Source organism: Lipomyces chichibuensis (assembly GCF_038497645.1).
Source record: "Lipomyces chichibuensis strain CBS 12929 unplaced genomic scaffold V1513scaffold_3, whole genome shotgun sequence".
NCBI classification, from domain to species: Eukaryota; Fungi; Ascomycota; class Lipomycetes; order Lipomycetales; family Lipomycetaceae; genus Lipomyces; species Lipomyces chichibuensis.
In genome coordinates this window covers 703,689-729,373 of record NW_027117455.1, presented here as the reverse complement: position 1 = coordinate 729,373, position 25,685 = coordinate 703,689, and the positions used below count along the sequence as shown (strand labels likewise).

At 49.4% G+C, this 25,685-nt stretch overlaps 10 protein-coding genes and 1 non-coding gene across 11 annotated transcripts; 6 read left to right on the top strand and 5 right to left on the bottom strand.

The window, feature by feature from the left end:
- Positions 1-105: 105 nt before the first annotated feature.
- Positions 106-1,372, top strand: V1513DRAFT_456665 (uncharacterized protein; the record flags this gene model as incomplete). The annotated part of the gene is made up of 5 exons (XM_066899591.1): positions 106-222; positions 273-585; positions 632-707; positions 756-1,243; positions 1,305-1,372. 5 exons carry the CDS (start codon positions 106-108, stop codon positions 1,370-1,372), a joined length of 1,062 nt encoding a protein of 353 aa, XP_066756022.1.
- A 122-nt stretch (positions 1,373-1,494) lies between these two features.
- V1513DRAFT_437820 (E3 ubiquitin ligase SCF complex, Skp subunit) lies at positions 1,495-2,952 on the bottom strand. Its single transcript, XM_066896972.1, has 6 exons — positions 2,817-2,952; positions 2,575-2,622; positions 2,404-2,441; positions 2,168-2,338; positions 1,919-2,069; positions 1,495-1,841 (listed from the first exon to the last, which is right to left on the bottom strand). Exons 1-6 carry the CDS (start codon positions 2,857-2,859, stop codon positions 1,816-1,818), a joined length of 477 nt encoding a protein of 158 aa, XP_066756021.1. The 5' UTR covers positions 2,860-2,952; the 3' UTR covers positions 1,495-1,815.
- A 101-nt stretch (positions 2,953-3,053) lies between these two features.
- V1513DRAFT_462306 (aminotransferase class-III-domain-containing protein) lies at positions 3,054-4,953 on the bottom strand. Its single transcript, XM_066899928.1, has 2 exons — positions 3,403-4,953; positions 3,054-3,346 (listed from the first exon to the last, which is right to left on the bottom strand). The coding sequence occupies exons 1-2, from the start codon at positions 4,880-4,882 to the stop codon at positions 3,276-3,278; spliced, it is 1,551 nt and encodes a 516-aa protein (XP_066756020.1). The 5' UTR covers positions 4,883-4,953; the 3' UTR covers positions 3,054-3,275.
- An 889-nt stretch (positions 4,954-5,842) lies between these two features.
- Positions 5,843-8,186, top strand: V1513DRAFT_482886 (Alg9-like mannosyltransferase family-domain-containing protein). The gene is made up of 6 exons (XM_066900402.1): positions 5,843-6,145; positions 6,196-6,321; positions 6,367-6,435; positions 6,484-6,665; positions 6,714-6,841; positions 6,888-8,186. The coding sequence occupies exons 1-6, from the start codon at positions 6,034-6,036 to the stop codon at positions 7,966-7,968; spliced, it is 1,698 nt and encodes a 565-aa protein (XP_066756019.1). The 5' UTR covers positions 5,843-6,033; the 3' UTR covers positions 7,969-8,186.
- On the bottom strand, positions 8,068-11,285 carry V1513DRAFT_482885 (uncharacterized protein). Its single transcript, XM_066900401.1, has 3 exons — positions 10,780-11,285; positions 8,553-10,723; positions 8,068-8,496 (listed from the first exon to the last, which is right to left on the bottom strand). The coding sequence occupies exons 1-3, from the start codon at positions 11,150-11,152 to the stop codon at positions 8,362-8,364; spliced, it is 2,679 nt and encodes an 892-aa protein (XP_066756018.1). The 5' UTR covers positions 11,153-11,285; the 3' UTR covers positions 8,068-8,361.
- A 1,317-nt stretch (positions 11,286-12,602) lies between these two features.
- Positions 12,603-12,699, top strand: V1513DRAFT_t11. The gene has a single exon. It is a non-coding gene; the product is annotated as a tRNA-Lys (tRNA).
- A 1,010-nt stretch (positions 12,700-13,709) lies between these two features.
- Positions 13,710-16,046, top strand: V1513DRAFT_437810 (glycoside hydrolase superfamily). The gene is made up of 9 exons (XM_066896971.1): positions 13,710-14,106; positions 14,154-14,240; positions 14,294-14,467; positions 14,513-14,665; positions 14,719-14,965; positions 15,017-15,054; positions 15,108-15,162; positions 15,210-15,347; positions 15,409-16,046. The coding sequence occupies exons 1-9, from the start codon at positions 14,024-14,026 to the stop codon at positions 15,715-15,717; spliced, it is 1,284 nt and encodes a 427-aa protein (XP_066756017.1). The 5' UTR covers positions 13,710-14,023; the 3' UTR covers positions 15,718-16,046.
- Positions 16,047-16,305: 259 nt separating this feature from the next.
- V1513DRAFT_437805 (uncharacterized protein) lies at positions 16,306-18,489 on the bottom strand. Its single transcript, XM_066896970.1, has one exon. It carries the CDS (start codon positions 18,248-18,250, stop codon positions 16,541-16,543), a length of 1,710 nt encoding a protein of 569 aa, XP_066756016.1. The 5' UTR covers positions 18,251-18,489; the 3' UTR covers positions 16,306-16,540.
- A 344-nt stretch (positions 18,490-18,833) lies between these two features.
- On the top strand, positions 18,834-21,392 carry V1513DRAFT_409709 (heat shock protein 70 family). The gene is made up of 3 exons (XM_066895692.1): positions 18,834-19,091; positions 19,152-19,347; positions 19,402-21,392. Exons 1-3 carry the CDS (start codon positions 18,968-18,970, stop codon positions 21,095-21,097), a joined length of 2,016 nt encoding a protein of 671 aa, XP_066756015.1. The 5' UTR covers positions 18,834-18,967; the 3' UTR covers positions 21,098-21,392.
- On the top strand, positions 21,393-22,725 carry V1513DRAFT_437798 (P-loop containing nucleoside triphosphate hydrolase protein). The gene is made up of 3 exons (XM_066896969.1): positions 21,393-21,698; positions 21,750-21,891; positions 21,935-22,725. Exons 1-3 carry the CDS (start codon positions 21,606-21,608, stop codon positions 22,627-22,629), a joined length of 930 nt encoding a protein of 309 aa, XP_066756014.1. The 5' UTR covers positions 21,393-21,605; the 3' UTR covers positions 22,630-22,725.
- V1513DRAFT_176187 (uncharacterized protein) lies at positions 22,690-25,363 on the bottom strand. Its single transcript, XM_066894277.1, has 4 exons — positions 25,089-25,363; positions 24,878-25,013; positions 22,994-24,813; positions 22,690-22,930 (listed from the first exon to the last, which is right to left on the bottom strand). The coding sequence occupies exons 2-4, from the start codon at positions 24,954-24,956 to the stop codon at positions 22,751-22,753; spliced, it is 2,079 nt and encodes a 692-aa protein (XP_066756013.1). The 5' UTR covers positions 24,957-25,013; positions 25,089-25,363; the 3' UTR covers positions 22,690-22,750.
- Between the last annotated feature and the right edge of the window lie 322 nt (positions 25,364-25,685).

Sequence of the window (25,685 nt, the reverse complement as noted above, 5' to 3'; positions counted from 1 at the left end):
CTGGTCTCAATAGCGTCCTTCGCCCTCTTCACGCAGGCTATGGACCTCTACCATGCTGAGCATGAGGGGTTTCCAGTATTCCGACGGCGTGGAGTGAGTCCTGATATGTCATGCGGTTCGGCTAGCAATTACACTTGCCCCGATCAGCTTTGTTGCTCTTCGCACGGCTGGTGCGGAAGTAGTCAAGACTATTGTCTTGACGGCTGCCAACCCGACTACGGTGTATGCTGACTATGACATCATGTTCTTTTGTGTGGTGCTAACGAGAGCAGAATTGCGGTTCCAAATGGATGCCGACCCCAGCCGCGAGCACCGGGCGCCCACTTCCGACCAGTATAGACGGCCAATGCGGACCAGGTGTCGCCATTTGCCCGAGTGGACAATGCTGTTCTCCAGCCGGCTGGTGCGGCATCACCACCCAATATTGTGCGTCTCCGGATTGCCAGACTGGATACGGCACATGTGATGCTGACGCCACGCCTCGCGGATTGAATACGTCTGCCGTTCGACGATATAAACTCGGGAAGGTTCCATACGGAGAGGCTATCTATGGCTGCAAGGACCCTAGTCACGTCGCGATGACTTGTATGTAGAATAATAATGTGTTCAACACCTTTCTGACAAATCGCAGTCGATGACGGTCCTTACCTTTATACTAACGACTTGCTCAACATCTTGGCCGAGTATGGCGCAAAGGCGACTTTCTTGTAAGTCTCACATTTTGTACTGTATCATCCATTACTCAACGCCCACAGCGTCACCGGAAACAATCTCGGCAAAGGCGAAATTGATTCTCCTGTTAGACCCTGGCGACAATATATCACCAAAGCGTACACAGCTGGCCACCAAATTGCCTCACATTCATGGTCGCACGCTAACTTTGACGAACTAACTGCCTGGGAACAAAAACGCGAGCTCTACAAGAACGAAATGGCGCTTGTGAATATCATAGGCAAGTTTCCAGCCTACTTCCGGCCGCCATATTCCGCGTGCGGAGATACCTGCTTGGCGACTTTGGACCAGTTGGGATACCATGTTATCTACTTCGACTTCGATACCGAGGACTACTTGCACAGTACAGCGGATACAATCCAGCAGAGCAAAGACATTGTGAAGGCGTATTTTGACGGAAGGCACACGAAGTCCTCCGATACGTTGAGTATTCAGCATGATATCCACTACCAGACCGTCTATAACTTGACCGAGTACAGTCTGAAGATCATGAAACAGAAGGGATACAAGTGTACCTGCTCTTTTTCTTTCTTCTACGCCAAAACTGAGTGAATCGAGCTAACAGAATATAGTGGTCACAGTCGGCGAATGTCTGGGTGATCCAGAGCGCAACTGGTACCGATCGTGGCCGGACAAGTAAAATAAACTATCCGCACTCTTTTTCTTGTCCACAATTGCAATATGTTCATTGAGGGACAATATTGGCCTTAGAATTGTTGCGGTTTTGTTATATATAGAATTCGTCCGACGCATTATGTTGAAATAGCTACTTGTATTATATAAATCCTATGGCCCTGTTTAAAATATAGAATCACATTCTAATGATTTACGATTCGCATGTCAAGAATGTCATATACTGTACCTGTACTTTGATTTTGCACGTTTAAGATATACATCAAGCCTACCATAATCGATAATACAACACATTGAATTCCTGCACCTGATTTACACACTCCGCAAAAAAAAGGTGCTTTAACTCGATAACAACGAGCTCCATACATCATAATTATATTATTTGTAATAAGTTTTGAATATTTTACGTGATATGTAAGAGGGGTGATTTGTGTGACGAACCGACCTGAATTACCTATCCTCAGCCCATTCATTTTCTATCACGCCGTCAGCTGCTATAAATTCCGTGAAAAAAAAGAAAGAAGATGGCAGTGAGGAGAGCAAGAAGACATACCCCGACGGATCTGAGCCTCCTCTTCGGGAGTGAAATCGTTCTGGATGTTAAACGTCCGGCGAATCTCCTCTGGCGTCTTGCCTTTAATCATATTTGCAACAGTTTTGCATCCTACTTCGAGAAGTGCCTTGATATCGAGATAATTTGCGGCCTATGCAGTCATTAGTCAAAGGTTCTCCGGTTGTGGCGCTCGATTGCACGCCGCGTTTTCTATTGACAAAGAAGCACTCGAGCAAGGCAAATACACACCAAAATAATCTCAAAAAGCATTTCCTGGTCGACCTGCATGAATTTCTGGTCCCACTCATCGATATCGGTCGATTTCTTTCGGGCATCGGTGTCGTCTTCGTTCGCGGCTATCGGATCACCCTTGTGGTGTTCGCACCATTCGAGGACCTTCTTCAACACGTTCGCCGTCACCTGGTCCTGTAAATATACATTTTAAAGGAAAATGGTTAAGGGCTTCAATAGGATTTGAAACGTACATTGGGAATGGGGATTTCTGTGCTGGCGTCACCGACATCTGTTCATAGTTAGTCTCTAAATTGATATCGTCCATAACCGCACAAAAACCAAGTAAACAGTTTTCCCAATATAAATCTTGTCGACCCAGAAATTCTGCTGTCATTTATATCAGGACATAACGTAAAACTTACCTTCAATCATATTCTTGATCAAGACGGATCGTTCAGCCACATCCTTCTCTGTATCAATCATCAGCGCCGTAGATTCCAAATAATTCCCAACCACACGTCATCGCAAGCAATTATCCGGCTGGCATTGAACATTCCAATACCAGTATGAAAACCATCGCAAAAAAAAACCCATAAGCAGCAATCACTATGCGCATTCGCCGGTGTCGCTCATGTGAGGCTGTCCTAACTAGAAGTAGTCTTACCAACATCGAAGCTCTCCCCGTCGGACGAAGTCAGCTTGACCATCTTTCTTTGAATAGCAATGCAATCAAATGCAGCGCGCTGGGAGTGGGGCAAAAAGATGAGTAAATTGAAGATGGAATGTTTAGAAGAGGCAGATGCAGACAGGGAGCACCGTTGTAAGGTACTTGTGTCCAGGAGATTAATTGAAATTACCCGGCTCTTACTTTACGTGACTACTACGTCAGAATCCTCGTCTCTAGTGTGTACTTAATGTAATGATAGCTTCGCTCACAAGGACGAACGAATGTCTGTTAGAGACCATCTATAATTCATTGATAATGAAGCGACAATTACCGTGCTGCGGCACGGCATCACGGCCATTCTGATTAGGCCGCGTGTGTACACTTAACCGCTGAGCGGCTCTCCGAATAGCCAAATTACGTATTGACAATTTCTCTGCATATTTACATATGAAACGATCACGACTGCTTCAAGACGAACTCAAGCGCATCAAGGAAAACATCCGCATGTTTCTTCTCAAACACCAATGCTAGATCCCGTTAGTACTCCATTCTCGTCACCAAATCCATAAAAGAAAAGCCATACCTGGACGCAATCGAACTGAATATGCCCCGCATCCGCCGATATTTACGCCCACGCCCTTCATGTCCTTCAAAATCTTATTCCTGGTCTGCAAATCCGTTGCGTCCCAGGCAATGAATGTGCCTCGGTCTTTACCTCGCAGGTTCTGCATCAATTGTGGGAATGTGCTCTGCAGCTGTTCAAGTTGTTCGTAGAGGTACTGGCCGACCTGGCTAGTCCGGGCAACGAGGTTATGAGCACGAACCTCCTTTACTATTTCCCGTGCAATAATTGCCTTGGAGGGGTCGCCACACCATGTATTAAACTGTCTGAACGGCAAGTTCGGACGGAGCTCGTTGTCGCCATAGAAATAGCCTGCTGCCTGGAATTTCTTGGAGAAGGTAACCATGTCTGGCGGGGTATCCAAGTTCCACTGCTCGTGCGCCCAAAATGTGCCCGTCGCGGCGACACCAGTCTGAACTTCGTCGACGATGAGCAGGACACTGTGTAGTTTCGTGAGTTTCCGGAGTTGCTGGAAGAAATACGGGGTTGCGTGGTTATCTCCACCTTCGGCCTGGATCGGCTCGACCACAACCGCCGAAATGCGCGATTTCCATTCGTGAAGGATGGTCTCAAGCGCTGTTAGGCACCTGTCTTCTTCAGCTCTGTTCTCTGTCTCGTGTTGATCGAGCGGATACTTGAGAGCTGGAAATGGAGCCTTCGGCCAATGGAATGCGGGGATATCAATTTTGTGAATCGGACTCGACCGCGTGGTAGACAGCGATCCGAACAGACGCCCATGGAATGCCTTTTCGAACGACAAAATCGCCAGGTCAGGTGATCCAGGTGACGTATTTTCCATCGCCGTCTGTCGCTCGAGGTACGAAAAATCACTATTACCACGCTGCTTTGCTCGATGATACATGAACGCGGCCTTATATGCGCATTCGTTCGCATCGCTGCCGGACATGGATGTCCAGACCTTGTCGAGTCCTTTTGGAGCGGCGGAGAGGATACCGTCGCGCAGGATCGGCTCCCATAATGTGCTGGGGAAGTTTCCGAGTGCAGGCCTGTTGACTAGCGCATCGATCATTTCCGGCGACTGGGCGGCGGCGGTTAAAACGGGATTGTTGTATCCGAGTGCGATGGATGCAATCTGGGCGTAGACGTCGAGGTAGAGATTTTGGTCTGCGTCGCAAATGTAGTTGCCGATGCTGTTCTGGTAGTCGCAGAGCATGTAGGCCGCCTGGGTGTCGTAGATATTGTCGAGCGACTTGAGCTTTTCGACGGAACTTGGTCCGGGGAATGATGTCAGCAGGCGGGGAAGCTCGGGCTCAGTGGGGAAGTAGTGGGCAGCAAGTGATTGTGAGGCATTGGTGGATGGGATGGGATCAACAGGTGCAGTTGAGTGGAACGCGGTGGTGGTTGCGGATCGCTTAAGCGCGTTTACGATGAGGCTGCGGACGGGCAGTCTGCTTGCGTGTCGGTGTGAGATTATTCCCATTGCCGGTTGTAGGCAGAGCAGTCTGCAAAATGGACAATGGATATGGAACTGGCGGAAGGTCTATATACATGTGATGCTTTACTCTAGATGGAAGTGTTTGGCGGACTTAAATCGTTAGCCCCAACGTTAGTGGCATGAGCCGCACGACCTGCATCGACATTTTCATCTAGCCTGTTGCAGACTAAGGCAGACGCACAGGCCAGAAATGTTATACAAACTTGGCAAGGTTATTACTATATACAGCTAAAGCGGACTATGACTCAAATGTGCTAGCCAGATGGAGATTAGCTTATTGTAAAAGCGTGCTCAGATCCTCGAAGCACAATTGAGCATGCACCGCATGCTGTCCAACAATGCAGAGTTGAAGGCATATGCGATTAGTGCTAAGGTCCATCCAATCCAGAATTCTTTAGTCATACTGATAGAGAGTTATATGACTGAGTCTATGGGATATGCGGATAGGCATTAATTATATATGTGTGCATCAGTCTGTCGCAGCAGAGCGAGATGAGCTGCACCCCTAACATCTACAATATTCATCCGGGGTTGATTGGAAGCAGCCGAGAGCATTTTTCCGAGTCATCATTGATCGACACCGGTATAGTAGACAAAGTAGAGCGTTGAGTAAATCAATTATCTAATCACTAAGCTGTTTAAATACAGTCTATAGTGGCTAGGAGTTAAAGGCTGAATGAAGTATGGCGCCCTAGCGTTAGACAAGTTTGACGAAAACTCAATTGCTTGCCGAGTCCGAGCGTCGTGACGAGTCCGCGTTCCAGCCGAGTGCCTGGCAGATACTTATATATTGTTTACTTATGCATATATTATTTATATAGATAAGTATGTAGTTATTATTTTGTATCTGTAAAGCGATTTCTGTGCGTAACGAGAAGTATGCGTATCTGCCAATTAGTATATTTGTACATATAACTATATTCACCCGCCGCACGCGCAAACTAATCAATGCAACCAGCCGTACGTCGTCGTCCTTTCTCCTGTCTCCGCAACATATTCTCCTGAGCGTCCTTTGTGCTCCGCAGCACTTCTTCTCTCTTTCCTACTCCGCTCTATCGCTCTATACATAGACACATATATATTTACATACAGTAGCAACCGTCCACCTACCGGGCGACTCGCTGCTTTCCCCAACCATGCCCTGGCGACTGGCATACCTCGTCCTCCTCATCGTCAGATTCTACTTCACACTCTCCCCGTCCTACATCCACCCCGACGAGCACTTCCAAGGCCCCGAGATTATTGCCGGCAAGTTACGTGATTGTTTGTTTCCCTGCGTCAATCTAACTGTGTACAAGGAGATATATTTGGCTGGAATGTAACAAAAACATGGGAGTTCACTACAGATTATCCTATCCGCAGTATATTGCCCCTCTGGCTCGCTTACGGCTTTCCTATGACAATCCTCCGATGGATCTACGGAAGTATGTATTGTCAGTTATAATTGGGTCTTCGGTGCTAATGTTCAGTGTCCGTCAATCCCATCCTAGCCTACTATTGCCTCCGGATGTTTTTTTTCCTTATTTCGTTTTCGCTTGGTAAGAAAGATGGTAGCCAAATTTGGGAATGTTGCTGATTTAAAGCAGAGGACTGGGCTCTTCAAGAACTGGGAAGTACGCCAAAAATTCGGGCCCACTATCTACTCTTCGTCTCTAGCTCCTATGTAACTTGGACGTACCAGACACATACGTTTTCCAATGCGGTCGAGACAATCATTCTCGCCTGGACTCTTGTCCTCATTCGGCGGATTTCGTTCCGGAATTTTGGGGTATGTCGTTATGTAATTCGGGACCGTGAAACATGCTAATTTAGACAGCACACGTCGCACTTTTGGTCGTGTTGTTTGCTTGGAAGTCTCGTTGCAATTGGCGTGTTCAACAGAATTACATTTCCGGCCTATCTGATACTTCCGGTCTGGTACCTTGTTCCGCAATTCATAAGATTGTAAGTAATTTTAGTGACTCGTCTTCGGAAATAGCTAATTTTATAGTCCGTCCTCGGTTATTTTCATTGTACTCTCAGCCCTCGGAACTTCCCTTCTCGCAATTTATGTCGACACGCGGTACTACGAAGCTTCAACCCCAGTGCTAACCCCTCTTAACAACTTTATGTACAACTTCCAACCCGAGAATCTGGCCAAACATGGCTTACACCCAAGGTACACTCACATTCTCGTGAACCTCCCCCTACTCCTCGGGCCGTATCTACTCCTCGTTCGGCCACAACTCTCCATCACATTTCTCTCCGCAGTATCAGGCACTATCGTCCTTTCGCTCTTCCAGCACCAAGAAGCACGTTTTCTCTTACCTGCAATCCCACTATTCTTAGCCTCAACATCAATCCCCAAGTTCGCACTGTCGACGTCGTCGCGCAAATGGACCTTAATAAGTATCTTTGGCGTCTTCAACGTCATATTGGCTGGTATCTTCGGGATATATCACCAAGGCGGGGTAGTCCCCGCGCAAACGCTCTACATCGGTCCGCATGCGTCGTCGACTTCGGACGTCGTCTGGTGGAAAACGTACTCCCCGCCAGACTGGCTCCTCGGTGAACACGAAGTCGGCTTCATACACCGTGGCACAGTCTCAGACGCCTCGAACGTGTCATCCCTTGTCGCGTTGGACAAGCAGCCTGGGCTGAGAGTATGGGACATGATGGGCTCGCACCCGGATATCATAAGTAATCTTCTCAAAGTACTTGTGAATTCAGTACTGCAACGTCATGACCGCGATGACGGAGACGTGTTACTCGTCGCACCGGTGGCGGCGAAGGGACTTTATAAGTTCCTGGACGATCCTTCATTCCCATTTTATTTGAAGCTCGAGTGGACGTATTCTCGGCACATGAATTTAGACGACCTTGGTGTTGATTATGACGAAGCCATGTATTATAATCGGCGGCTACGACGACACTATGACATTAATGATAATGGTGGTAACAATAAAAATGAGAATGACTATAGCGAGCATGAAGATCTAGTTCTAGGCACATGGGACATAGCCAAATTAATGATTTCGCAAAATAGACCAGGTCTCGGCGTTTGGCGGGTTATTTCGAGGGATTTTTCGTAATTTGTTCTCTTTGTTTTTGTTTTTGTTGCATTTTGCTTTTGAATATGATACGTCGTTACTGAGGCTTGCCAAAATTGCATTTTTACAATTAGATGATTTAGTTGTGCTTGCTGCTTCTCATGTGCATTGAAAAAGGAGCGTTGTCAAAATGGAATGTTTGATAGATAAATTATGACCGTTGCTATGATGAATAGTATAATGAGACTTTTCAAACCCCTATAACGCCGTATGATATACAACAGAATGAATAGCCGTACATTTAAAAACATGCCAACAGTACGCGCCGCGGTATGTTGTGCTTTGAAGACTCGCACATCGCCTCCGACGAAGCACTCTTTCGGCGTAGGTGTTGGCGGCGGAAGTTCTGATGGTTTAGAAGACGGGTGTGATATGTCATGGTCGAGAGGGGCGACTGAGACGGTTCGGTGTTCCCAGGGAGTATTGTTCACTATAATATGAACCTGGAGGACCGTATCCTGATGATGGTGGAGGGCCGTAATTCTGGTACGTCGGGCCAGCCGGACCGGACTAAAGTGTATCATTCGTCAGCTAAGTGCAGACATTTCAAAACGTGTTTGACATACCCATTCCGGGGGACGCGAGTATTCGTATCTCGGTGTGTCCCCGCCAAATTGCTGCTGCTGCTGATGCTGCGATTGTCTTGATGGATATGTAAGCCATCCATCCTGATGCGTCTCCTGCTGCACCGGAGAATATTTGTAGTCCCCATGCACTCCATGACTTTGCCCACCATACGGCATAATTTGTTCGCCATTAGGTATCACAATCGCCGCAGACGCCGTGCCAGGCTCGTCTTTAGCAAGGGCAGGACCCGTAGATGTAGATTGCGGTGCAGTAGTATATATGAGCGCGGGGTTGTGATTTCTATGTTGATAGGACGCTGGTGGATATCCTGCTGGCTGTGCACCACTATGCGAGTACTGCTGCTGATACTGATACTCCTGCTGATGTGAATTATATTGTTCGCCTTCTACTCTTTGTCCCTCATGTGGCCGCGGTGCCGGCGGCTGTGGTGGAGGTGGTGGATACCAATACTGCGGTTGATATGGGGCATTATACTGATACTCGGTACTCTGCGCACTATACGGAGCCAATGAGTTATACGCGCGTAGGAAGTGGTGCTCGCCATACTGTCCGTTCTGTGGAGAAGCGTAGGTTTGTTGTGGTGCGTAGGTGTTTGGAGGATAGTACTGCGCCGAATGATGTCGATACGGTGGAGGCGCAGAGTCGTGGGATATTTGTTGACTGCGCGGATCCATGAATTGGCCGTATTGCTGCGACGGATATACCTGCTGAGGAGGAGGAGGAGGAGGAGGAGGCGGCGGCGGCGGTTGTTGTTGTTGCTGGGACGGGTACTGTGATTGGTATATTTGCGGCGGAGGAGACGGCTGTTGATGCCATCCCTGCTGCTGCTGATATGCTGGCGGAGGAGGCGCTTGCGGTGGCAGGGGATACTGCCGCTGGAGTTGCTGCGATGGTAGAGGCGGCTGGTCCTGAGGCGTCATCTGCGGTGGATGTGGATACTGAGGATACGGCACCTGGGAGTTGTAGTATTGTGGATGTTGGTGTTGTGCTTGCACGTACGGCTCCTGATGTATAGGCATGTATCTCGCCTCCGGATGAGAGTTTTGTCGGTAGTCGTACTCAGGACCGTACGGATGCTGTTGCTGGGGAGGAGGGGGTGCGTATGCTGGTGGCAGTGGCTGCATATAAGATTGACTGTGTCCGTAGTCATAATGCAGAGTCGGAGGTGGTTGGGCGTTTGAATCCTGAGCCGTATTTGGAGGAGTTTCAGAACTCTCGGGATGACGAGGAGCCGTTTCCTGCTGATATGGCGGAGAACCTTGAGTCTGCTGCGGAGCAGGGACATCTGGGTCAGGAGGAGAATCCGTCTCAAGAGGAGTAAGTTTGTCTGGATCGAGGGTCCGTTGCTGATGATGATCATTGTCGGCCAGGGCAGGCGGGTCAGCCGGAAACTTGTTTGCTTCATTCTCTGGCTCATGATTTTCAACCTGAATTGAAGCAACGTATAGCGACAACATTGTCGTATCGGGCTGCTCAACTGATTCTGTTGGCGTGCACGTCTGGTGCATGTTCACTAATGTAGTGACAAGATCGCCCAAAATCCGATCTTCCTCATTGATAAGCTTGAAATCGGGACTCTTCGGGACAACTTGCTCGTGACGTTTACTGTTCCTAATCAGGGCAACATCGTCCGAAATCTCGTCAATCGACAATCCCTTCGTGACTGGGTCGTCTCGCCAATCGACACTCGGCAACCGGTGATACTGCTCGCCAATATTCACAGGTCCATCGTCGTTGTCGGTCTCGTAGTCGTCTTCGTCCGGAACTTGAGCGCAGGTCATTCCGTTAGCAACAAACTCGATACGCTCGCCGACCTCGGATATCATATCTGCGCGCAGGTCAAAACGCTTTGACAGATGCCTGATCCAAATATTCTCCCTTTCGGCGATCGTGACCCTTCTGACCCTCTCTACGTCCAATTCTCGTCTGCGCTTCGCAACAAGCAATCGTGCCGACAACAACGCACGATGCCGCGCAATAAGCTGCTTCAGACTGCGTATCGATATCGCGTCAGGATCGTCGTGTGTCGTGAGAGGGTCGGTAAGTGCTTGGTTTAGCAAAGCGTCGATATCAGTGTCGAGACGGGTGGTACGGATGTCGAGGTGCTGTGTTGCGAATGGCTTGTGCTTTTCCGTCAGTCCGTGTTGTCCTGTATATTACTTATCAGCTAATCTATATACGAGTGAGACAGGAGTGGATACGGACTGTTTGGCCCCGAATCGCTTTTGCCGGTCGAGGCATGCGAAAGATCGCTGTCTCTGACTGACAGGCCCATGCTGTCTGGCTCTACCACGCGCCGTCGCTTTCGGCGAGAATGAGTATCATTCACCGTCACAGCGATAGACTTTGTCGTCCAATCGGTATCCGTCTTGCCGGCGGCCTCACCGCGAAGCATCCGACTACGACGGCTCAATTCGTCAGCGCTCTGACTCTTTGCCGACGTCGAGGACGAGCCGGACGGGGACACCGGTATCGAGGTCGATGAATCACTGATTGGTCGGCGCGTCCGCACGCTCCTAAACACGATCGCCATCTGGGGAAGTTGTTCCTCTTTTGGGATCACCGTGGGCGGAACCATCGTAGAATCGGAGCCGTTGCCGACGGCGAGCCGGGATGGCAAGGACTTTGGGGTGAGGCGGATAACGCGTGTAGATTTTGTGGTGAAATGAAATCCCACAGAGACCGACTTAATTGATGAATTGCTCGTTAAGGATGACGATGTAGATTGCAAAACGGAAGACAAAGAGTTGGACGGAAAAAGTCAAAAATTGAAAACGTGGTACAATGGGCTGTCCTCGCGCTAGCGTGCGCTTATTCTACCCAATTCAGACAGGGTACGGGCTGGACAATGTAGGCTACTCCTTATGGCAATTCACGGGTTCAATAACTGTGTCCTTTGGTAAATAATAAGCCAGTACAAAATAAACAGGCGACTATATTTGCATTTGTTTATTATGTTGCTCAATTTTCGAGGAATATTTCTAACAAATTACTACAGGGGCGAAGTAGAAGAGTCAGCCAACAATAGTAACTCCGACGAAGAACTACCGTACTCCTGAAGCTTAAAAGCACGCTAACGACAACCTAAAAAGTGCGACCCTGCCGCCGCACTGAACACTGCGTAAACCTAATTGCTCCTTCAATTAAAGGTTGCCAGAATATATAAGCACGTACTTCGCATGGGAATATTTAATTTTAAGACAATAAATCTTACTAGTACACCCTATTAATTTAGCAATTTGGGTTGTGTAATATGGCTACAAATAGAAGTAATGAAAAAAACAAAAATTAGGAGCATATATCAGAGGTCGATTGTTCTTGAAGGGGAGTCGAATAGACTTTACGCCATGGATTTAGATATTCGCGAATGTACCTTGGCCTCGTTTCCAATTACGCGGTTTTGACCGTGAGTATGCAGGCAGGCCAATTTCCAACATGCAGCCCACCCACCGTTCCAGTAGATAGATCGGCTTAAATGCCTTGTAGTTTGGTATCAGAGATACATGGCAATGTAGCTGGTTGTATGAATGATTAGTAAGAATTGTTGATTCACTAGAAGCCGTAAGTGATTTATGGTAGTTGACAGCTGCCATGACCTGTGGTACCTTCATTACACACACTCTTTTGAATATCGCCCCAAGTGGGCCTCCGGCGCAGATCTCGCAGTGTTAGGAGCGACTAATTCATTTCCCGTGCATTGACCATTGACCACCACAAGCAGCCTTACTTATATATATACAGATAACTTTGCATTTGGGTTAGAAAATAGAATGATGATGACTTGGAATGAGAATTAGGTACTTGAGACTAGAAAAAAAATCAGTGACTTGTTGATATCTGAAGCATATCGTGTACCCGTCCCACATCGTAATACGCCTCTTTAAATGTGTAGATTGAGTGCTTGCAGCCAGTGGCGGAGCGCCTTTTCTTAGAGTGACTTGACAGCAATAAAATACCAGGAAAAATAATGCTTACGTAATTAAATTCCAGGATAAATTCAGTTATTTCTATGCTAAATTCAACATATGACCCTGCTAGCTCAATTGGCAGAGCGTGAGACTCTTATGTCGGGTTTAACTCTGAGATGTGATCTCAAGGTTGGGGGTTCGAGACCCCCGTGGGGTGTTTTATTTTTTATTGCAAGCATTTTTTTAGCCATAAAACTTTGCCCGCGACCAAGTTTGTAACCTATAGTTTTTTCAACTACCATATGATGCAGATCTAAACCTTGTGGAACAACCATCAGAAACAAATGACTCGGTCAACTGCAGGGCTGATCACTCGCGGTGCAAATCGCGGCTCAGCAAGTCTGACAGATCATATCGACGATGCAACAAATATAAAAGCTCCATAAATTACCAAAGGGAACAGAAACAAACTACGACAAGAGTAAATATATATACAGAAACAGCTAATTTTGGTGTAGCAAAGGAGAAAGCCAAGATATGAAGAATAGGTAATGGGGGACAATGACGTAGCTAGACGAACATAGACTATAGTATGCTATTTGGCTAGTGGGGAGCGGCTCCACTTGCGCAGATCGTCGAGATCGAGCTTCGTTAGGTCAGGTCAGGTAAATGAGGATAGAATTACATGCCAGGTGTCTGGAATTGCTGCATTCTATCGAAGTTGACCCGTCAACACGAGTCACGCGTTGGATACCGATAGCATGGTTGGGAAGTCGTTATCAATCATTCAATGTCAGCATTTCCGTAAGGATGGAAATTCCGTTCGATCAATAATCGCGAAGGTAGGCCGGCCGGAACGCGGCAGATGATGATGGTGATCGCCACGCCGTTGAGTGGTGCAGTGGTGCACGATCCAGAAAAATAGGTGAACCCGAGATAACCGAGAATGCGACAATAATGCGAGATTCTAAGTGGCTGGCAGTGGCCGTGCGCAGGGTGATCGACATAACATAAGCATTAACCGTTTCTCTTTTCCTCAGCGTCGGGTACGGTACCTGCACCAAAGTGATGTCTAGAAATAGAGGAGACGCAGAAGGAATGGATGCGGTTGACACAAAACCCGCGGGAATTGATATACAGCACTGATAAGTCCATTGCCGTCTGCCGGTTGGCTTGGCATTAGGGTATAAATGGTTTCCAAAAACGGTTCCTAACTTTTTGAGACCACGCGGCAACGCTTAAACCTTACCCCCTCAGCACCGCCACTGCGGCGTCCTCGTGCGGCCCCCTAAATCGATGACATCAGCCACATTGTAAATGCCCATGCTGGCTCACAATCGGCAAAATAGCTAAGCTAGCGGTGCTTTTTCCACCGGCCCATTATTGTCAGTCCTCCTACATTCCCTTCCACCATCTTATAACTATAAAACTAATTGCTCTCTGCAACTGTCTCTCGTTAAGCCCCGTCTCTGCGTAACTTCCTGGTTCTTTCGTTTCGATCTACATGTATACGACACTGTTATAAACCAACCAGTACGCAAATGGCCCGTTTCGCATCCCTCGTTTGCACCATCCTAGGTCTCTTCTCCGCTGTCACTTCCATTCCCACCCCGCAAAACTCCGGGTACCTGACTCTATGGCCGCTTCGCGATTCGTCTAATATCATTCTAGTCCTGCCCGGCGATGGCTCAACTTCGGATACGGCCTCGGCGATAAAGTAAGGGGCGTCAACATTGGCGGCTGGCTTGTTCTCGAACCGTACGTATCTTTTTCCTCAACTCAAACCGTGCATCTGCTAACTCGTCATCTAGATACATCAATCTATCGCTCTTCCGACAGTTCCCCGTCGACAACATTCCCGTCGATGAGTACCACTTCTGTCAGTATCTAGGGAAGGACGAGTGTCTCTCCCAGCTCCAAGCGCACTGGGCGTCTTGGCTTTCCGCTGACGATTTCGCCCAGATGAAGGCCGCAGGCCTGAACCAGTATGTAGACATTTGATCCTTAGAATAAGATCTAACGCCCGCCAGTGTACGCATTCCCATCGGCTACTGGGCTTTTCAGCTTCTTGACTCGGACCCATACGTCCAGGGGCAGATACCATATCTAGAGCAGGCCCTCCAATGGGCTCGAGAAAACGACCTCAAAGTCTGGATCGATCTGCACGGTGTTCCAGGTTCCCAGTATGTCGCCTGCTGAATAACGCCTATTCTGTACATGAACTGACATTCAACAGGAACGGTTTCGACAATTCTGGCCTCAGAGATTCCTTCGCATGGCAGACCGACGCGAATCTAGATGTCACTCTCAACGTCATGTCGACCATGATTGCAAAGTACGCTGCGTCCGAGTGGAACGACGTCGTTGTTGCCATCCAGCCAGTTAACGAGCCTCTCGGCCCAGTCCTTGACCGTACCAAGATTGAGGCGTACTATGACTCTTCATACTACCAGCTTCGCAACGTCCAGCGCTCTGACATTGCTGTATCTCCCCTTATATATTAGCATTTTTATGCTTGTACTGACGCTGTTTAGCTTGCTCTCCACGATGCGTTCTACCCGACCACTTCATGGTGAGTTACCTAGTCAAACTCGTGTTTACTATACTATCACTCACATGTCACAGGAACTCATTCTTGCAGTACCCCGAATACACTCACGTCATCCTTGATCACCATGCTGTATGTTTCTGTCGCACCTTATCCAGAATCCGCATTAACTGGAGCAGTACCAAGTTTTCTCCAATGGGGAAGTGGCCCGCGACCAGGCTGCACATGTCGCCCAAACCTGTGTCGAAGGCCAGAACCTTCTCAGTACAACTTTGTGGACCGTCGTTGGCGAGTGGAGTGGCGCCATGACCGATTGCGTAAGTGCCCGCCCCAGCAAGTCGTAACTAAAAGATATGTCATTTACTTACACATTTACAGGCGGAATGGCTAAACGGTGTCTACCGCGGCGCGCGGTATGACGGAAGCTACACCGACAACGGCGGCAGCAGCTTCATCGGCTCCTGCGCAACCCGGTGGGACTTCTCGACCTGGTCTGACACTGACAAGGCCAACAGTCGCCAATACATCGAGGCCCAGATGGACGCGTATGAGCAAGGCCAGGGCTGGATCTTCTGGTGCTGGAAGACGGAAAATGCTGTTGATTGGGATTTCTCTTTTCTGCTGCAGAACGGAATTATTCCGCAGCCGCTCGACTCGAGACAATTCCCTAGCGCGTGCACATTTTAATTCTGTTTCTGCTTTCATCTGTCTCGTACTATTTTTACAGTTATAATGCGCTACCCCGTCGATCTCCCTTTTGGCCGCCTAGTCTGCCACTCTTGGAATTAGTTTAGAATTACTTGGGATATAAATTTTCTTTTGGTTTTTTTGGGTTCTGCATTGGTGTCGAAGATTCCGACGTATTTTGACTTAATGGGATTTTGTTGTAATTATTTTTAGATTTTGGGACTTTTTCTATCATTCTGGGATGGCGGTGTTATTGTTCAATAAAACACTACAAAAGAGTCGAATCGTTTGGCTTTTTTTACCATTTTCGTTTTTTTAGGTCCAAATTTTTTTTGTTTCCGTTTTTTTTTACTTTTTTGGCCCCCCCCCCCCCCCCCCCCCAAAACACTGTGGACACAGCCGTTCTTCGAAGAAACTTCAGGTTCGGTCAAAGGTCGAATTTTTAAAGCCATGCCATGTCCTCACCTGAAATCGACTTTTTTTTCCCTTCCATTTCTTCAACCCGAGGCAATTGCGACGACTTGCTTTTGCTTTTACGGAAAATTACACGCCTCGTCCAACTCGCCACCCAACGTCGCGAATACGAACCACGCTTTATATGATCAAATTAGTTACATACTACCTATTACTAAACTTATCCAATCCAACGCCAAATACCCCTATCCCGTAATAAAACAAAACAACCCCGATCCAAATTACACCATCCGTGTATCACTGCAGCAAAATCTTAGATCCTGCGAATTAAAAAAAACTGCGCAAAAAAACCATAAGGGACACCAAAAATAAAGGATATACAATTTACGGGAAATCCAGTCTTTTTTTTTCACCCGCGACGAAGCGGGTTTGCGCCGGTTCCCGCAACGGAAACGTTCGAAATCCGCACTCCTTGAGAATTTCTCGCTGTAGTTGAAGATACTGCTGTTCCTCCTGCAGTCGTGCTAGGCGACGAATATGCAGGATCAGACATGTTGTCGATTAACCGCCATTTCCCACTCCACATCTTCTCCAGTGCCGCCGCAATTTCTGCACGCGTTCCACGCCTCGAACTGACTAACGCGGCCGCCATGTCCTCTTCAGCATTGCCAGCGCCGAACATCCACCGTGAACGCGGACCACTGACCGTTCCGCCGAGGCCACCCGACGCGGCCATCACGTGGACTCTCACCCGCTCAAGTGCTTCAGTAACTGGATCGCGATACCGCTTCACGTTCTTGAGCTCCTTTGACAACGAATCTAATTCCCTCTGCACCGCGATTGTGGTCGCACGACGCGTGCTGCTCCCCCTCCGTCGTCCAGGACCAGAAGGTTCGGTTATCTCCCCATCCAGAAGCATCCCGTCTGGACTCGCGCTGCTCCCATTAATACTCGGACTCGAAGCTCCATCCCGGAAACTCGTCGCGCGCTGGAGCCAGAGTTTCTGCTGCGTACGACTGCCGCCGCCTGCTGCCGCTGCGGCGGCTGCTACATCGGCCAATGAAGCCCCGCCCGAGAACGGGAATGACGTTGCGTTAGCGACAGCTGCCACCGCAGCGGCTGCGGCAGCTTCGGCTGCTGCGGCGGCTTCGGCGTCCGTGATGATGTTGCGCCGGGGTGTAAGGGATGTCGGTGATTGCATCGGTTGCCTTGTGCTTCCATCCTTTTGGTGGGCGACGGCCGCGTCCGCTGCTGGCGTCGTAACGGACGAAGACGCTGTCGGCGGCGTTGTCACCGCTGTTTGCTGTCCGGACGTACTCTCGACTATAAACCGCGATCGAATCGCCGGATTCGAGTCTAGCGAGCCCGAGCCTGACGTTCCCGGCTGCGCAGGCGATTCTGACTGCCCCGGCAACGGAAGGGTATCTTCCATGCCTTGTTTGAGATCCGCTGGCAGTCGCGATGGACTCGGTGGCCTTTCCACAACCGATTCGCCAGTGTTCGCCGCCGTGACGTCGATCGTAAGGGCTAGTTCCCGTTCACGCTGCTGTTTCTTCCTCTCCTGTTGCAGGTTTTCCTGTAGTTTCGATGTATTCGGTGGCCGCTCGTATTCGCGCTGCACTGGGGAGTTCAGAAGTGATGTCGTGCCTGATGTCGGTGCGGAAGAGGAGGATATTTGTTGTTGCTGTTCATTGATAGCAGCATCGGCGTCCGTCATGAACGTTGCGGAGGCTTGCCGGTCTTTGTCGGGCTCATCGTATACGCTTTGCTTGGTCTCCTCCAGCTGCACACTGGCTCGCCTTGAAGCTAATGGCGCAACTTCAATAGACAACCCCTCGTCACTGTCTGTCGACGCTTCTTCATCTTCTTCCGACGGCTGCTGTGCGACAGGCTTCTTCGCGACGTATTCCTTGCTCCCTGTGCCTGCTGCGTTGTGAACAGTGCTGAGACCCGACAGAGTCCGTCTCTGCGCCAACGAAACCTTTGAACCCTTCCGGCCCGTGAGCGCCAGAGCAGACACCTCCCGCCTCCGCAACGCGCCCTCACGATGCACCAACGAATCCGAACTCTTGGACTTCTTCATCGAACTCTGAGGACGCGGCCGTTCATGCGGCAACATTGCCGACAACGGTGGCGACGGCACTGCGGCCTCAGCATCAGGAGCGAGCGCTAGCGGTGTAAGCTTGCCCAGTTTGTTCAGACCGCGTCCGTACGACGCATTGCGGTGGTGCGTGCGACTAGTTCCGGTCGTCGACGCAACGACGAAGTGCTTCGACGAGGTCCTCTTCAGCCCTGAACTCGACGCCGACCGAGTGGGGCCACCTGACTGTGGTGGCTGCTGCTGCTGCTGCTGCTGCTGCTGCTGCTGCTGTGACATTACCCGTGTGTGACTGCGAGTACGCACTTGAAGTGGTAAAGATCGATCGATAACAATTGGCGACAGATCGTAAGCTCGCAAACGCAGCTGTCAACACAGGTGGAGTGCTGGCAGACAGGGTCCAAGAGCCTCACGAGAAAAAGGCGTCACGTGCCTCCAATTCACATGGCCATGCATGATTGGTTAGCATCACGTGCAGCCTGGCGTGACCCGGCTGCCTGTTCAGGAAGTGGCCACTTGGACACTCCAAATTGTATGTGTCGAATGCGGCGGAAGCGCAACGAAGCAGCGACATTTGCGCCGGGGCCACCAGAAATGCCACTGTGGCCTTTCCAACGACGAATCGCGTATAATTTGGCCCCCCTTTCGCTCTTGTTCCACTGCTTTTCCCCTTGTTTTTACTTCGCTAATTATCCCCCCTCCCTCTTGATCCGCTCTCGCTTTAGTCACAAAATCACCATGGCGCGTCGTCCTTCTCGGGCTCTGATCTCATGGTCAATCCTCCTTTACGCACTCGCGCTCGTTGCGGCACCTTTTCTGCTCAAAGGCGTCCAAGCTGATGACACCGACAACTATGGAACTGGTAAGTAAATAGTCACTCGCAAAGTAAATTTGATCTCGATCTCATACCGACTGTTAATAGTTATTGGAATTGACTTGGGAACCACGTACTCGTGCGTTGGTGTCATGAAGTCCGGTCGCGTCGAGATTCTGGCGAACGACCAGGGAAACCGTATTACTCCATCCTACGTCGCGTTCACGGATGACGAGCGCCTTGTTGGTGATGCCGCAAAAAACCAAGCCGCAGCCAACCCTACTAACACTATCTTTGACATCAAGTACGCCTAATTCCGTTCCTGTTGCGCAAATCCTTTTTATTGACTCTGCTCCAGGCGCCTGATCGGTCGCAAATTCAACGACAAAGACGTCCAGGCTGACATGAAGCACTTCCCCTTCGCGGTCAAGAGCAAAGACAGCAAGCCCGTGGTCCAGGTCAAGGTCGGCCAGGAAGACAAGATCTTTACGCCCGAAGAAATTTCTGGCATGATCCTCGGCAAGATGAAGGAGATCGCGGAGTCCTATCTCGGCAAGAAGGTCACCCACGCCGTCGTTACTGTTCCCGCCTACTTCAACGACGCCCAGCGTCAGGCTACCAAAGACGCGGGCACAATCTCAGGTCTCAACGTCCTGCGTATCGTCAACGAGCCGACTGCCGCCGCTATTGCGTATGGACTTGATAAGGGCGATGAAGAGAAGCAGATCATTGTCTACGATCTCGGTGGTGGTACTTTCGACGTTTCCCTCCTTTCGATCGAGTCTGGCGTTTTCGAGGTCCTTGCCACTGCTGGTGATACGCACTTGGGTGGCGAGGATTTCGACAACCGCGTGATCAAGCACTTCACTCAGATTTTCAATAAGAAGCACACCGTCGACATTACCAAGAATGCCAAGACCATCGGCAAACTGAAGCGCGAGGTGGAGAAGGCCAAGCGCACTCTTTCAGCCCAGATGTCTGTTCGCATCGAGATTGAAGCTTTTCACGACGGCATAGACTTCTCGGAAACTCTCACCCGGGCCAAGTTTGAGGAACTTAACTACGATTTGTTCAAGAAGACACTCAAGCCTGTCGAGCAGGTTCTCAAGGATGCGGGTCTTAAGAAGTCTGATATTCACGACATTGTCCTCGTCGGCGGTTCAACTCGTATCCCTAAGGTCCAGCAGCTTCTCGAGGACTTCTTTGATGGCAAGAAGGCGTCCAAAGGCATCAATCCCGATGAGGCCGTCGCGTACGGTGCCGCGGTCCAGGGAGGTATCTTGTCTGGTGAAGAAGGTGTTGAGGATATCGTCCTTCTGGACGTCAACCCATTGACACTCGGTATCGAGACTACCGGTGGCGTTATGACTAAGCTTATCAACAGAAACACCGCTATCCCAACTAGAAAATCTCAGATCTTCTCGACCGCAGCCGATAATCAGCCTACTGTCTTAATCCAGGTTTACGAAGGTGAGCGCACACTCTGCAAGGACAACAACCTCCTCGGCAAATTCGAGCTCACCGGTATTCCATCTGCGCCCCGCGGCGTTCCACAGATCGAGGTCACCTTTGAGCTCGACGCCAATGGTATCCTCAAGGTATCCGCGACTGACAAGGGCACCGGAAAGTCGGAGTCCATTACCATCACCAACGACAAGGGTCGTCTCACTAAGGAGGAAATTGACCGCATGGTTGAGGAGGCCGAGCGATATGCTGAGCAGGATGCCGAGCTTCGCGAGAAAATCGAGGCGCGCAATTCGCTTGAGAATTACGCTTCCTCGCTCCGCAACCAAGTCAATGACGATACCGAGACCGGTCTTGGATCCAAGATCTCGGATGATGACAAGGAAATTATTCTCGATGCCGTCAAGGAGACGCAGGAGTGGATCGACGAGAATGCAGCGACTGCCACGAAGGAAGAGTTCGACGAGCAACGCGAGAAGTTGTCGTCCGTTGCGTATCCTATTACCAGCAAGTTATACTCCGGTAGTGCGCCGGACGGATATCCTGGCGGTTTTGACGATGAGGATGTTCCAGACCACGATGAATTGTAAAGGGCGTTTAAAAATGGTTGCTTTTTTGTCAGTTTCGTATCATAGCATGCGCTATTAGATGGTTGCAGATAAATGTGCGGTGAAATTGGTATATATATTTACAGATATGATGACATGTGTTACGTGTTGTATTTTTTGTGTCCCTCTTAAGTTATTCTCCTACGACTTTGTAAGATAGTCATCAATATACGCCATTATGGTTAAAATGATTGTTGCTGGTTGGGAGTTACATCTGTCTAGAGTGTTGGTGCCACGGGTAGGCGTGATGCTGAGAGAATTCGCGCCGCTTGAGACGGAGAGATGCGACAGAGAGCCTCTCACTAATACTTGTGTTTGCTATAACGAAATCTACCCAAAAGTTCCCACCAGCAACATACCGCAATCAGGATGCTTGTATAGGTCGACATATATTCGCATTATCATCTAATCAATTGACAAATCCGGTTGTCGCCGAGCCGTGCTCTTTTACTATCCGTCACTGGCATTCTGCCAGGCTAATCTGCTCAGTATGATCTGGGCTCCATTGCGGCCGCTGATACGTCGGCCTGCTCGTTTCCCGATATATTCACACTTCTCATCTTCAGTAACACCATTACTAGCCGTATGTTCCATTTTTCGTCCCTTCTAACTGAGGAGATGTAACACGCCATAGATCCCCTCCAAGGACCGTGGTCCAGCACCCACACTACCACGGATGGCACGCGGTCTACCGAAGAAGAGCAAACTACGAGGCGTCGACAAAGTCGTGGCCGTGTCTTCCGCAAAAGGCGGTGTGGGCAAATCTACAGTCGCAGGTACGCCACGTTTGTGCAGGACGATCATGGCTGACGAAATCAGTGAATCTCGCGCTCTCGCTCGCCATGCAGCAAAAACGCGTAGGAATACTCGACACCGACATTTTCGGTCCATCAATACCGAAGTTGTTGAACTTGTCCGGCGGCGAGCCGAACGTGACCGAAAGTAACAAGTTACTTCCACTGTCGAACTACGGCGTCAAAGCAATGTCAATCGGCTTTCTCCTTCCAAATGAGGAGTCGCCAGTCGTCTGGCGCGGGTTAATGGTCATGAAGGCGCTACAGCAGCTACTCCACGACGTAGAGTGGGATGGACTGGATGTCCTCGTTCTCGACTTGCCTCCTGGCACCGGCGACGTTCAATTGACGATTACACAGCAGATCGTCGTCGACGGCGCGGTTATCGTGTCAACGCCACAAGACATCGCGCTTATTGATGCAGTCAAGGGCATCAACATGTTCAAGAAAGTAGATGTTCCCGTGCTCGGCATGGTGCAGAATATGAGCGTGTTCGTGTGTCCCAATTGTAATCACGAAACGCATATCTTTGGATCCGATGGCGTGCAGAGGGAGGCGGAACGGCTCGGGACAGAGGTTTTGGGATCGATTCCTTTGCATCCGAGGATTTGTACTTTGTCAGATGCTGGAACGCCTGTAGTAGTTGCAGAGCCTGATACGGCCAATGCAAGGGCGTATAAAACTATCGCCGACAAAGTTCTCCAAAAGTTGGGCATATAGGCATCATTGAAATGTACGAGTTGGTTGTACATAGTCACTTGCCATTGCAGTAGATACATACAAGGAAATGGAAATCATGTACAATATTCAACCAATACATTGGTTTAAAAATGCTTTTCGTTTAAGCTTGCGCCGCGGCACGGCGTTTGTATTTCCGAGGATCTTTCCGGCTCATCTTCACTTTATCTCGTGTACCACGGCCACCTTCCCAAAAGCCAGTGCTCTTTCGGAAAAATGAGTGACGGCAGTATGCACAGACTTCTGGCTGATAATTTTGCTCTCGCGAGCACATGCCACAGATCTGTTAATCATTAATACCACAGTTATATCCGATGTATAGTACAAATCAGCGAAGCAGACTTACCATCCGGCTTGCATGCTCATCAGCATGATCACTTTGCTCGTTATGGCATTTATCGCAAGGGAATACTCGATTGCAGCACGAAAATCGGAACCATCGGGTCGATCGCTTATAATGCTTGCATGTCCCATTAAGCGGCAAAGACGTACCGGCAACGATCCCCAGTTTCGCCTCGGCGCGTTTCTTTACAGTTGCTGCACCCGGCGCTTGCTCATCTGACACACGTGAGAATTTAACTTGCGGGATGAAAATCGACATTTTGGTGTGGCACGACCGACAATTCGTCGATATCGTTTGCGCAAGACCGAGGCCCGCGATTCCGGTCGCACCCGGCAACGGCTCTGAACAGTTCCCGCAGGACGGCATGAAGGCGCTGGGCAGGATATCTGTCGGCGTGCAACCGACCAGGTCAATGTATCCCAGCCTAACCGCGTTCTCGTGCATGAGCTCTGTCCCGAGGGATACCACGCTGAGTTGCGTGCTACATTTTGGGCATATTGTACCTTTCGGTCGAGATGGGAGGCCCGGTTTGATGTCGCGTATCTCCGCTTCGGTCTTGCATCGCAAGCATTTGACAACGATGCTTAATAGTGTACACTCGACCACGCCGATATCATTCAGCCGTAGTCCAGGCAGATTAATCGACGTCCCACGCGGTGGAAGATGGTCACCGAGCGCATTCCTCGCGCTATCGTCTTCTGGATAGACAACATGGCTATCCGTATCACTCTCTTCTCCGTCACTTGATCCAGAGTAATGCTCCTTATCATGGCCATTTCCATGGTACCGTCCACGCTCTTCATCCTCACTGACATACGAATTTGAATCGTCGTAGTGATCGTCAGACTCATCGTCATAAACGTCATCATCAAGCATATCCCACTCCGGTGGTTTCCTGTAATTGTCGTCAATAATTTGCGGCCCTCCAGCAATCACCCTCTCGTTCTCGACTGATCCGTTGACATGAGGAGGTGACGGCGCCTGTGCAGCCAGGGCAACGACATTTTGAACCAGGAAATTCATATGAGCGAATAGTGAGAATTCGTGCTGATGTTGCGCATGAACAGCAAAGTTACCTTCCACGGCTCGCGCCTCCGGCGCGTCTATGGATGAGAAGTCTATACGGACGGGGACAAGACTGTACAGCTTCGGAATGATAATGCGAACAGTAGACGTATTTCGCAGACTCACTGGAACAGAGTCACGGTTTGCAGGGTCGAATGGGACAGTGAATGACGTGTCTCCGGTTACTTCATCGGTGCTGAACAATTTGGTTCCAGGCAACCTGGCCTGAAGCTGTCGAATCTCACGTTCACGGCGAGTCGAAGCTGCTTGCAATTCCGACTCTGTATATGTAGCCGCAAATTCCGCGACAAATGCTCTCGCGGATGCAGAATCGGCGATTTGCGGGTTTTCAATGACATTCTGATTGAATCCCCAGTCAGCGTACGAACCTTGAATTTCGCTGTCCTGACCTACAGTGCTTGTCTTTGACGAAGCACCGTTCCCATTTCTTCGTCCCACGTTGACAAGCTTAATCGTCTCTCTTTTCTCCGCTTTTAAAAACTCCTCGAGTCGCTCGTCAAGCGAGTCAATCATCTGCGTTAGCGTCATCGATCCCAACCCCGGCTTACTGATGTGGTCTGCAAAGCCGTGTTCGACATTTAACGCGTAACCACGAGGAATGTCCGTATTAATCACCGTCAGTTTCGGAACGGTCGACGGGTAGTCAGTGGGTACGAGTAGGGTGAAGTGAAGATACGGCAAGTCAAAAGGAAAATCCGGGTCTGAAGGTTTAAACGAAACGCGAATCAAATCACTAACTCGTACGTTAGCCCAATATGTCAGCCAAGCAGTCTCAATGGCTGTCTCTGTGTAGTCACGTACTCTTCAATTTCAGCATTTGTATATTTCCGGACAAATCCTTGAATTTCCGTCTCGCGAGGCGATAGGCTTTCATGACCATGTCCAGACCATGGCGACGCACTGTGGCGAAACGGGCAAGACACACCACGGCGACATCCTATAGCAAAATGTCAGTAGATAGACTTTCTCAAACTTGTCTCGCCCGAGAACCGGGGAGCTTTGCGAGAAATACCGGCAGTTGTGTTAAAAAACCGACATAGCGGCCGTCGATTGAACGATGACGCAGATATCGATGAAGATGATTCTTTAGTAACAGCCAGCTTGTCTGACACTCTTTTTACACCATTAAAAAAATATACACGTTGTATATCTTGGTAGCAACAATCTGGTTCAATTTGCTATAACAACTGTTGAGTAAAATCGCGAGACAAAGTACCGCTGATGACAGGTAGCAACTTTACTAATGTCCACTCAGTGGTTGATATCGTCTAAAACTCCCGTGCGGCTCATCTTCTCATGGCTCATTTGTGTTAATCGTGGAATCAAGGCTCCCATAGTCCAAGCGTACTCGTTTTAGTGAGGCTCTAGTGACGGACGTCGACAACCATTGTTAGTCCAAAATCAGTTCACACTATTCCGAAATAGAATCGTTATTTGAATCGAAAAGTGGAATAGATGCAATTTTGTCAAATTTCGAGTTTCGCTTGGCGGTCTGGCGCTGGCGCTGGCCCTGTGCTTCTACGTCCGGTCGGACTAGCAGCATCGGCAACGAACCAGTTACATATACCGCGTGGCAGCATATTCAGCAGACTAAAGCAATTATCGCGAA